The 12634-nt window shown below is 42.6% G+C and overlaps 1 protein-coding gene across 17 annotated transcripts in view; it reads left to right on the forward strand.

Annotated features, from left to right (window-relative positions):
- LRRFIP1 (LRR binding FLII interacting protein 1) overlaps window positions 1-12634 on the forward strand; it is a 103356-nt gene that overhangs the window by 83470 nt on the left and 7252 nt on the right. For 9 of the 17 annotated variants that reach the window (XM_039728702.1, XM_039728707.1, XM_039728705.1 and 6 more), the window contains 6 exons: window positions 824-994; window positions 1880-1972; window positions 2428-2520; window positions 3648-3740; window positions 4208-4349; window positions 5994-9842. In XM_039728702.1, coding sequence (XP_039584636.1) covers window positions 824-994; window positions 1880-1972; window positions 2428-2520; window positions 3648-3740; window positions 4208-4349; window positions 5994-8440 — 3039 coding nt within the window. In that variant the 3' untranslated portion in view covers window positions 8441-9842. The other 8 variants (XM_039728709.1, XM_039728710.1, XM_039728714.1 and 5 more) reach the window with 4 other exon arrangements.

Below are 12634 nucleotides of genomic sequence, written 5' to 3' on the forward strand. Positions count from 1 at the left end.
TGATCTGTAAACTAAAATGTTGACACGTGTGTCCTCTCCTTGTTTGCACATTTACACTCCTTTGTTTATATAACCCTTTGTTTATATAACTCTTTTATTTCTTTATTAAAATCAAGTAATGCAAAGTTTGTCTGCATAAATGAAAAATTATGGTAATCTTTATTTTACCATCGTTTGTTGTTATACTCAGTATCTTATATTCAGGTCAAGCTGACAGAAGGGGTTTTCAGGATACTGGGAATTGTATCTTAGAGAGTAAATTTGTAAAGAAGGGGTGTGATATGGGAAACCTAATGGGAAATCACACATCAGGTCACAAAAGCTGCAGCTTTCTCTTCGCAGTGAACCCTGAGTCAGTATTTAAGGGTTCCCACACTGCAAGGATCTCTGAAATTGGTATGAAGTGGGTGTTAATCTGCCTTGATTTCAGGTCTCAGATCATCCAAAGTGATCCTAAATCAAGGCCAGTTCACCTTTAAAAAAAAAAAATCCCAACTTGCCATGTTCAGCAGCAGCTTAGAGCTGCCAGCGTGCAGGGGCAGGGGGAGGAGGGAGAAGCAGGAAAAGCGGGAAGGCAGGAGCTGAAGCAGCAGAGCACAGGAAGCCTTGGATCCGTGCTGAGGTAAGGCTGCTTGCTTGGGAGCACAAGCCTGGTGGGCACACAGCAGGTTTTGTCACCTTGGGACAGCTGGGAAGCCTCCAGCACAGGATTTGTGCTGCTTTCCATAGGCAAACTTGTGCTTTATTTCCTCACTGAAGGTCTCGGTTGGCAGAGTGTCCTCCTTCATTTCTGCCTCTGACCAGGGTTGCTTATTCTCTGCAGGACTCTCTAGCTGAAGTTGAGGAGAAATACAAGAAGGCTATGGTGTCAAATGCTCAGCTGGACAATGAGAAAACCAATTTCATGTACCAGGTGGACACCCTGAAGGATGCGCTCTTAGAGTTAGAGGAACAGCTGGCAGAATCTAGGAGGCAATATGAAGAGAAAAGTAAAGTATGTAAAGAGCTCTGGCATGGGAAAAAACAGGGAGAGGTTTGGAGGGTGATAGAGAGCTTTGGGAGAAGGCAGCTAAATTATTATTCAATATTTTGAATTACTGGTTTAATTAGTATTAAGTGAAATACCAATTTGTTGTGTACTTGTGATCATACAAATGAGAATTTTCCCTAAGCCATTTCTGAAGAAGGGGAGAAATGTTCTGGCTGGTAAAGGCTATATTGATATTATCACATCTCCTTTTATATTCCATCTCTAAAGTAAATTCAGAGGGTTTGTCCATAGGGACTTCTGGAGCAGTTTTGCACACAAAGGTGTCTCCAGGCAGCCTGTGGGAGAGTTGTGCAGTTCAGACAGTTCATGGTTAAATGTTGAATTAATCTTTACATTTATTCAGCAGCTGACAGTGATTTGGTGTTAAATAATGAAACTGGGGCTTGTTTTCAGAACTGCCTTCTTGTAGCTTGGGGCATTTGACTACACCCCACTTCAAAACACAGTTCCTGAAAGATACTGTGTGGGTTTTATTCTTTTTATTTTAAAGTCCAGCTAACTTTCCGTACATGTGGGAAGAGTGGGTTAAATTCCCATCCATTCATCTGTGCAGTCTGAAGGACTGGAGTGTAAAAGCTCTTCAGCCTGCTGCTCAGCTCATGAAATGGGCTAAATGATGTCTATCACTTCTATATTTGGTGCAATAATAGCATCTTGGAAAAAGGACAGACTCGTTAAAAATTGCACTCTTGTGGGATTGTGATTAGAGGGATATTCAAGAATTACATTGCAGTAAGCATTTCCTTTGTGTTTGGGTTTATTTTCCTCTTTTCGATGGGATGCTATTTTTGATTAATATTAATCTTGTGAATATTTCATTATTCACAGGAATTTGAGAGGGAGAAGCACGCTCATAGCATACTGCAGTTTCAGTTCATGGAAATCAAAGAGGCTTTGAAGCAGAGAGAAGAAATGCTTGCAGTAAGTAACTGCTTTTTTCTTTTAATGGCTTCTTTGGTACATTCCCAAGTAGCAGTGGAGTGGAGAATGTGAGGCATGGAGAATTTTATTCCCTATTCAAGTTTCTCACCAGAAGAAATGTTAGTGTTTCAGGCCAAACAGGTTCAGAGCTGACTCATGCAAAGAGTACTTTGCTAAGTATTACCTTATTCTTCCTAAGTATTGCATTTTGGACAGCTGTTTGTGGAGATGCAGAGGAAAATAACAGAACTGTGTAACTTGTTTTAAGTCATGTTGTGGATAATGAGATTGTCTTCAGGAGTACAGGTTCAGTTGGGATGTCAGGAACTGTGCATTGTAGGTACTCATTTACTTTAGAACTGACTTTTTCCATTCTTTGGCATCACTGAAATCTTGGCCTTCCTTGTTAACCTGTTACCTGCTTTCTGTCTTCTTGTTTTGCTCCTGCCCCTCAGGAAATCCAACAGCTGCAACAGAAACAGCAGAGCTATGTCAGGGAAATTTCTGATCTTCAGGAGACAATAGAGTGGAAAGACAAAAAAATAGGGGTAGGACTTGTCAACTCCTGCAATGTGTTCAAAGTGACACTGATCCTGCTTTTGTAGAACCCCTCTGTAGTGCCTTTGCTTGCTGTGGCTGTCCTGTGATGTTGCCAGTGAAGTAGCAAATAGCAAGAATTGTTGTCTTTGCCCAGTAGTACCTTAAAATCCAAGGAAAACCTAGCAGCTGGTCTGCTTTCAAACCAAGGGCAATTGATTTGCTGTGCTGCACCATTTGCATTTGCCATATGGGGAAAGGAAGTGCTATTTATAATGCAATTCCATCAGCACTGAGTTTTCTCTTATTCAGATTTGATCTGCAGACTGAGCAGAAACTGGAGTGGGATAAAGAGGTAATGGAGTTATTTATAGGATGTTGGGATGACAGTCTCCCTTGCTTCTCATCCCTTCCCACCACCTCTTATCAAAGCCACATGGAAACCCACTCTGGTTTTCTTTTCCAGCTGAACACTGAAAGGCTTCCTGAAGAGAGTAGGAGAAAGAAATCTGGCAGCTTGCCCATGTTTGTGATGTCCAGTAATTTGTAGCAGCTTGAAACTGAAAATTGTCTAATTTTTTAAAAATTGTTCCATTTGTACTTATATAGAAATATTGGGAGAGGGGAGTTCAGTAGCAAAATATGCATTTGCACATGGTGCATCCCAGGCTAAGGATGATTCAATGGCAGCTATCAAATTAATTAAAATGTGAAATAAAAAGACTCCTGAAATCCAGCAGGCCTACTTCCATGCCCTTCCATTAACACGTGGGAATGACATGGAGTCTTCAGTGTGCATGCTAAAGCAATGTGGGTTTGGATCAGCTTGTCTAGCAGATAAGAATAAAAAGTGGACCCTCATTTGAAGGGTCCTCAGTGAAGAATTGGGCTCTGAATGTCTTTGGCAGGAATTCTTGGTTATTGAGGGAGCTGTGCCTTTCTTGGATTTGAGGTTTCTCTCTCTGTATGCAAACTCAGTCCTATAATCTGCAAACTCGACCTTTTTCATCTCTGCCCCTTCCATCCCCTGAATATCTTAAATCTGCTCATTCTTGTCTACATTTGCTTTTCATGGCCTTTACTTGTCTCCCTTCCTTTCTTGACATCTCCTCGCCCTCTGTCTGTGTTGGGAACTCAGGCACTAGAGAGGCAGAAAGATTTCTTTGATTCCATAAGGAGTGAGCGGGATGACCTTAGAGACGAAGTGGTTGTGCTGAAGGAGCAACTGAAGGTATGCAAGAGGAATAAAATATATTTGTATTCATCTGCTGACCCTTTCCCCCTGTACATTTGGGCAGAAAAATTAGGTCTAGCTCAGCAGCAGTAGCTCTATTTTCATGTTGCCTATAAATTGCCATTTCAGGGATTTTCTATATGATGTCCTTTCCCCTACTATTGATTGTTAGTTCTTAGTGTAGACTGGAGTACAAAGAAGTTGTTTTTGTAGGAGACACTTCTCTGAGGAACATCTTATGCAGCAGATTTATGTTAAAACAAAAAAAAGAGCTGGGATCACATGCTTTCTGTCAGGATGGCCAAACTGAGAACTGCAATATCTGTTCTGCTTCCTGACTCCCAGCCCACGTTTAATGGAATGATTGAAGCAATTGTTTATTCAGAGTATCTTGGACAAGAGCACTTGACAATCCTTCCCTTTCCAAGCAGCAGGCTCTAAAGCATTGCTTTTGCTTCCCACAGAAACATGGAATAATCCCAGACTCTGATGTAGCCACCAACGGGGACACATCAGACATTCTGGATAACGAAGGACACTTGGATTCTTCCCGAACTGCCCCAGGCACCACTCAGGCATTAAAGACAGGAGGGGAGGGCATGCTAGGTAAGTGCTGTGTGTCCTCTCAGCCCCTGCTGCCTGTCTGTCCTTCATTCACCCACCTTTGCTTGGAAGGGGCAGTTGTTAGTGGGACAATTAACACCACGCAGCATGCTCCTTGTCCAGTCACTCCCTGTGCATTGCCCTGCTTCGTGTTGATTATCACTCCCAGTGTGTCCTGCAGTCTCCTCCAGAGGCAGACTTCACTTCCCCTGCACGGTGACAAAGGATGGGAATGCAAGTAGGACATTGCAGATAAGTAGCAGTCATTCACGTCGCCATTTAAACCCTGAACTGGAAAATTGTCCCAGGATAATCCTACTGCTGCTCAGTATTTTTCAGCACGTACCTTAAATAATCAGGAAAAAAAGGCATTTTAGTTTTTTATGAAGAGCTTGTACGTTGGTTCATTGATATCCCTGAGAGATGTGTCTGCTTGAACAACAGTGCTGGGCTCTGCCAAAGCACACCAAAGGATAAATTCTTTGTTCCTGTGCTATTGAACACTTAAAATTAACACTTCTGTGTTTTTACTTGTCACGTTGACACTTAAATTCAAAGGATGCAATAAAAGTGGACAGCGGTAGGAAGGAGAAATCTGGTTGGCAAAACCTCTTTATGCTTTTATGTGGTGAACTTATTAGAGAACTCATTAGAGAACTATTGTATCAGTGTAAAGAAATAAAGTAATATTTTTGCTTTGTTGGATTTTTTTTTTTGTTCTACATGAACATACTAATAAATAGCTGCAGGCAGCCAGCTGTTGCAAGTGCAGGTTCTCTTGCTTTGAGCTTTTGGCTGCTTTTTCTTCACTCAGTTTCTGTGTGGAAACAATGTGGAACACCAAAAACCAAGGTAAGGGTGTATTTTTAAATGTAATATGTTTTCTACATCTCCTAATCCTGGGGTTTTTTTTCAGAATAGGTACAGCATAGACCCAAAAACTAACAACAAACACTATTGTTTTAATATCCGTTGCTTTTAAATATAAATTGAAGGGAAAGTGTTACAACAAAAATAACCTTAAAAAAAACCACAGAAGTCCCCACGGCTTTGGGTGGCTGAAATAAGGGGCACAGATTACCTGAGCTTTGATCTGTGTTGGGAGGTCTGAACAGCCAAACCATTCACTTGCCAATCAGATTTTACATTCAGTGTCTGTCATGTGCACTGATGATGCCTGTCTTGAGATTTTAAAAGCAAGATGTTACTGAATAATCCTTCACGATTCCATTGTAATGGCATCAGACTCCTGCACGGATAGAGGGGTGTCAGGGTTAAGGTTGCAGAGAAAACGGCTGAGGAAAAGCACTCCTTAGAGGTACATCTGCAAGTACTGCTGTTAAATTGCACTGCTTCAACCAGCTGATCTCCTCTACGGGAGCTGTCATTCCCACAGCCAAGAGCAAAAATCTCCTCCCTTTACAAAAACACGAGCCAGCACCTGAGACTTCTTGCTTTGAGAGGGTGGTGGTGAGTTCCACTGATCAAACCCCCTGGATCCTTACTAATACAATTGCTGCTTTGCCTCACAAAATTGGCAAAAGCTGATCTTTTATTAACCTGCTCTTCTCATTCTGTCTTTCGGGTTTTGAGTGGGGAGGTAAGTGCTGTGGTGTGGCCCCCTCAACTTTCTCAATGGTCTTTTAGGCAAAGCCAATGAAGTGGAGATGAAAAATGAGATTTTGGAGGATGTGGGGAAAAGAGAAATCTTGCAGAATACTGAGCATGAGGAACACAAAGAGGAGTCTGAGGAGGAGGAAGTACAGACATTGCATGCTGCTGAAAATGCAAAGGCAGAACAAATGGTTGAAGAACGGGACGCCCTGCCAGCAGTGATGCTACCAGAGAGTAGGTTTGCAGAGCAAGCCCAAAGCCTCACAGAACCTGTGTCAGGGAGCACTTCTTCAAACAGTGACACTGACACAGATGGCTTGAGAAAGGTCACAGAGTCCAGGGGCACAGCAGTCCAGCAGCCTGAGAGCACAGAGGCTGAACACCATGACTTGAGTGCAAGGACAAATGAGAACCTGGAGCTGGGCTCTCTGCAAGGCCACCCCGTTTTTGAGACTCCTCAGGAAATGCTTTGTGACTCGGGTACAGAGCAGGAGCTGGGAGAAGCTGCACCCAACCAGGAAGAAGAAGAGGATGTTGAAACCAGCCATGCCCTGAGTGATGATGAAATGGATGAAGGATCTGACAGTACAAGTGAGAGCAGTGAGTTGGTTTCTAACCAGGCAGGGCTACCTGAGGGAGCAGTGGCAGGCTTGCTCAGGGAAGGGGGAAATGTGGAGAGTTCCACTCCAGAGGAACCCCAGCACTCAGAAGAAGGTGCTGAAAACAAGGTTGCAGATGTCTTGGAGGAAAAGCTTGTTGACTGCAGTGATGGGAGAAGTGATAAAACAGCAGATGACAGAGCTGAAGAAGAAGCTGAGGTTGAGAACACAGTTCAGGGTCAGCCGAGGGAAACTGAGTCTGTGGGTTTGGAGGGGACAGAGCCATGTGAAAGGGATGTCCCAGCAGAGCCACTTGGAAAGGAAGGTGGAGAACATCAGGCATTCATCCAACCAGCTTCTTCAGAGGACAGTGCTTCAGCATGCCCAGAGGAACCAAGTACACAAGGTAAAACTGAAGATGAAGCTGCTACAGCTGAGAAGGATGGACAGAAGGAAGAATTGATGGAACAGCTGGAGAAGTGTTCAGGTTCTGCTGAAACAGGCGAGCAAGGTGTGGCATCTGTGGAGGCAGGAGGCTGCATTCCCGAGGGACAGGGAGGTGAGCTGCAGGAGGCACATCCAGGAACAGAGGTTGTGACAGAGGTGACCACTCAGGAAACCCATTTAGACCCGAGTCTTTTAGAGGATGAAATGAAGGAGTCAGAATTGGAAACAGGGGATGAGGCTGGGGAAGGACAGGAAGGTAGGACAGGATTGGTAGAAGACTTGAATCCAAAGGCAGAGGTTCAATCAAGTCAGTGTAGTGAAGAAAAAGCAGATGGTACAGAGGGAGAGAAAAATGTTCCTTCAGAGGGTGAAGTGCAGAAGGTGGTTAAACAAGCAGAAGGTGAATCTGAGGAGGAGTCAGGTGTAGGTGTTATTGTAGCTACTGAAAACAAAGCCAGTAAAGAAACACTGAAAGAAAATGAGCAAGAGGTAGAGCTTGCAGACCACCCTGGTGGGGAATTTGCTTCTGAGGAAGGTGCAGAACAGAAACCTGTGCAGGATGAAGACATTAGTGAAGAAGTGAAATTGGAGGCAGGTGTAAATAATTCCCTGGCACAGAAACCTGTGCAGGATGAAAACATTAGTGAAAAAGTTAAAGTGGAGGAAGGTGTGGATAATGCCCTGGCACAGAAACCTGTGCAGGATGAAAACATTAGTGAAAAAGTTAAAGTGGAGGAAGGTGTGGATAATGCCCTGGCACAGAAACCTGTGCAGGATGAAAACATTAGTGAACAAGTTAAAGTGGAGGAAGGTGCAAATAATTCCCTGGCACAGAAGCCTGTGCAGGATGAAAACATTAGTGAAGAAGTGAAATTGGAAGTAGGTGTAAATAATTCTCTGCCACAGAAACCTGTGCAGGATGACATTAGTGAACTGGTGACACTGGAGGACCAAGCAGAGGAAAGCCTGGAAGATGATGGTGATGCATTTGATTTTGATGAAGAGTCAAATCAAATACTAGAATCTGATGAAAATTGTGATGGAGAGAAAGCTGATGCACAGGCAGAAGAGGATGATGGAGGAAATGGTGCTGTTGGAAAAACTGCCCACACAGACAAAGCTGGAGAGGGAACAGACAAAATGGAAACCAAAGATGCCTTGACCAAAGGTGAAGTCCTGCAGAATAAAAAAGATGAGCCTGAAGAAACAGGGTGCTTGCAAGGGAAAGCATCAGGAAAAGCTGATGAGGAGGCTGATGTGGAGGAAGATGAAATCAAAGTATCAGATTCTAGTAAAGTGGGAAAATTACAGGATCGAGATGTTTTGGAACAGGATTTGGAAAGTGCTTTCATTAAGAGGGCTGAAAGCAGGGAGGATTTGCAGGCTGGTAAAAGGAGTAAGGGCAGATCCAGAGACGACTGTACAATCTCCTGAGTTCAGAATCTCAAACCTGCACGAGTTCCATGCCCTGTGACCAGTCCCAGGACACAAAGATGCACTTTGCACAAGACATCAGACCTTGGAATACTCTTAGAGCTTTGTCTTTGTAGGTAACTCAGCATAAAGCACGGATGTGGTAATGATGCAAGTATTAAGTTATTCACTGTTGTACCCAGCCACAAGAAATTGTGAGTGGGTTTGGTTTTGCTGTGTCTCAGGTTGAAAGCTTATCACCTAATGAGGAAGCTTCACAACTTGACTATTCAAACTATTATGCAATTAAAGTACCTCTAGTGTGGATAGCTGCTCTTGGGGAATTTCTATAGGAATATTTTTTTTATTCTAGCCTAGTTGATCAATATCTTGAATGTACATTGGGCCTTTGATGCACATTATGCTTACTTGTACTTAGATCTACAGCAAGTACATTAACTCTTCATGAAGGAACTCAGCAGATCAGCCACACTGATGGTGAAACTTCTTTCAGAATGCTTAAAGCCTATGAACCAATCTCTTATTTTTTTGATATGAAGAAAAAAGATCTTTTCATTCCACTTTGTGTGTATTTCTTATATGGTCATATTCCAAAATATAGTTAGATCACTGTGAATCTGCTTAGTCCGAGCACTTTGGAAGGGCAATACACATTTTGGAGAAAGTGCAACATGCAGGTCTTAGTTTGCTGAAAGGAATAAATATATACATGTTTACTTCATCTAGGCACTTTGCACCACAATAGGCCTTTTACACCATGTCTTACATGGGGTTTTTATTTTTTTCCAGAGAAAGTGTCAATACACACTGTAACGTGTGCTTAGGTTTGCTATCAAGTACTGTCTAGATATGAATATATAAAATATCTATTTTTCCAAGAAGACTTTTGTTTAAAATTCCATTTGCTTACTGCATTATACTTTTTTTTTTTTTTTTGCAAACTCTGATTCTGAAAGAATGTTTTTATCTCTGAAACAAATCTTATCTCTTTCCTTCTGGAAAGAAGATAACTTTGCATGTCTTAACTCTTGCTGGATATCAGACCAAAGATGACTGTTGTTTTGTGTACTAGCCCCTCTGTGCCTTTTGGAAAAGCTGGATTGCTTTGAATTGCTGGCATAATTAGGCTCTTGCACTCCCTTGCTGTATTTCCTCTTGCACCTCTGCTAGCGCTTGGGAAGGAAGAGCATGTTTTGCATATATAAATATTCATTTAAAGTGTTAAGCAATGAATGTCCCAGGGGAATGCAGATCGAGGGGGGTGTGGGCTATGGAAGGCTGTATTTGTGTTGATTTGTGTTTCAAAGTTGTCAGAGCATGGACAGACTGCAAAATTTGAAGATGTATATCAAAATGTACTGCTGTATATAATTTAAATAAACATATTTTATACTTTAAAGTACCTGTCCAGAGCACTGTTTCTAAACCTGCACCAGGAGTTATTTAAACCTGTATCATTTCAACACCATTTTTCTGCAGCTTTTGTTCAATTTATTGAGCCATCTCCCTGGGACTGGGCAGCCTCGGGGTTTGAGCATCTTGAATATGTGATGGCACCTTAACTGTAGAGCTCTCACAGGTCTGTAACCCTGTAATTCCTTTCATGTGGCTTCTCTCCAACTTACAGCAGGTCCAGCATGGTTTCTGTAAGTACTGGCAGTTGTTCCTAAGGGTTTACACTAGATGCTAATCCAAAAAGCCATAGATCTTATAAGCATTTCTTATTAGCATGTAGCAGTGTTTATTTAAAGATTTGGCTCTGCCATGCTTCAACAGTAATATGTGGTTTAATGTTGGAAGTGGGTTTTAATTGTTAAATAGATTTAAACAGATCATTAAATGTTCTTACCAGGCTTCACCTGTACTGTGGATGGATCTATCAGAATTAAATTAGGCAACATGCCATTATATCCTGTATTTCTTATGAGTTCATTTCTGATTTTATCTAGTTTTTCCACTTCAGAAAACACAGCATCTTTAAGAGAATTCCTTTCCAAAGCCAAATCACAGGAGCAGAAACACCTCCAATCTCACCTGTCCAAGTACCAGCTTTGATCCCACTCCCAGTGTAACTGGGAGCAAGAACATGGAGAGGTAGTGCAGAGTAGCTGGGATGCCAGAAATCCATCCTGGAATGTTGAAAATGAGTATGTGACCCAAGTATGAAACTTCTGTCTTCCAGAATAACCCCAAATGCTCACTGGGTTTTCTGGTCATCACCTAGTGGCACATAAATGCTGTAGCTCAGGTCTGTGCATATCAGAGCTAGCCTGAAATGCTTTCAAAAGCAATATCTCAGTAAACTTACTTGATAAAAAAAGGGGAATAAATAGTGAAAAGCTCTTGGTCAATATCTTCTTTACTATAGAGAAGAAAAGTCCCCCTCAAAATCAGTACTGCAAGCAGTGTCTTCCAAATCCTGTGTGTCCCTGGCAGTGCCCCTCTTCTGAGAAAGACAGGAAAGCATTTTCTCATCATCCAAAACAAAGTGACGGATCTGGAGAGGGAGTATTGCCCAAGCTGCTCTGACAGCTGGATTCTTTCAGGCTGTTCTGAATAGCTGCTTGCGGCTGGGATTCCATGGGATGTCTTTCCATCCTCCATGAGCAGTTTACCCCTTTCACTTACATCAGGGTTTGTTACTTCCTGGGCCACACATCATGTAAATCATGCAGGTAAAACCAGCTGCTTCCCATCCCATGCTCCCCTCCAAGTGGAAAGAGACATGGAGGCTGCTTTGGGAATGTCTGGTGCCACTGGAGCAGCACCTGAGCAAGCAATGCCTCGAGTCAGCTGCAGTGCCAAGGCAATGAGATCAGTCACTGGAGGCAGAAACTGTGGCAGAAGGCACTGGTCAGCACCATGCTCACCCCTGTGTGCTGCTCCCCCAGGCCCCATCTCCTGCTCAGTGCTCTGTTAAACTCTGGTGTGTGGAGAACATGAACTGGTGCAGTGAGTACCCTGGGAATCACCTTTCCAGAGTTAACTGAGGTGAATGTCACACTCTCATTATTCACTGTAGTATATTTCTATGTGGAATAAGGATAATGACTGTTACAGATGAGAATTTTAATTAGCTGCTTCCCGTCCTGATTCAATAAGCTGTTCTTTCCTGCTCATCTGTTCTCAAGGTCCTCAGATTTGTTAGAAAAATATCACAAAATGCAAAATTAAGGTGACCCTGCAGAGTAAGTTTTCTGTGCTAATGTGGGAGGTTAAGATTAAGTGAAACCCAAGAGACCCTCATCTCTACAGGCAGAAAACTTTTCTTCTATGTGAATGACAATTTTAGCAAACTCATTTTTTCCCTGATCTGGTAAACCCTGCTGTCTGCATGTCCCAGTGGGGTGCACAGATATCCATAATGAGGGCAGAGAGAGCTGAAGGTGAGACCAAACTTGAAGGTTCACCCCAAAATGCATCCTCTTTGCAGGAAAAGGGCTTTGGGGAAGCCAGGGTGCTTCCTCACAGGAAGCTGGCAGAGGTGTCCCTCCTTCAGGCAGGCAGGTTTCACCCTACAGCAGCGGTTGTGTTAATGAAAGTCACAACTACATTGTTTTCAGGATCAAAATGTGTTACTTGGCCTGTTTGGACTCAGTAAGTTTGGGCTCATTTTGTAGTGGCCTAAAGGTTTCCTGCTGCACCAGTCCTCATTCTCTTTCCAGTCCTTGGAACTCCATTTCTCAGTCTTTGCTGGCCTGTAAATCCCAACACAATCTCTTGAGCCCAGTTTCTCCAACCTGTTTGCTGTTCCTGCTTTCCTCATTGACCTTTATTTATCTACTATATCTTTCATCTTTTGCAGAATTTCTGTCTTTAGCTTTCTTTCCTTCCTGTATAGATCTATGAAATTGTTTTATCATTTTAAAGGGGTTTATACTCATAAATTTTGTTTGTGGGTGGTATTTACAAAAAAAAAAGTTGGTTTGGGTTGTTGTTTTTTTTAATATATCAGTGCTAGGTGTAACAATGTTGTGTGTCTTACAAATGGAGGAAAATAAAAAGAATAGGACTTCAGGAGGTTCAAAATTAATCCATAGATTTGCTGAACTGGGATGTCATGCTAAGATCTGTATGTGGGTATTGCATCAAAAGCCAAGGTAAAGGTTTTATTCCATGCTCTGGAATGGGACTGTGTGGGGGTGTGTATTCCCAGCAGGGGAATGACATACCACATTAATGGACTCCACATGT

This window comes from Passer montanus, unplaced genomic scaffold, assembly GCF_014805655.1.
Source record: "Passer montanus isolate IOZ18808 unplaced genomic scaffold, ASM1480565v1 scaffold66, whole genome shotgun sequence".
NCBI classification, from domain to species: Eukaryota; Metazoa; Chordata; class Aves; order Passeriformes; family Passeridae; genus Passer; species Passer montanus.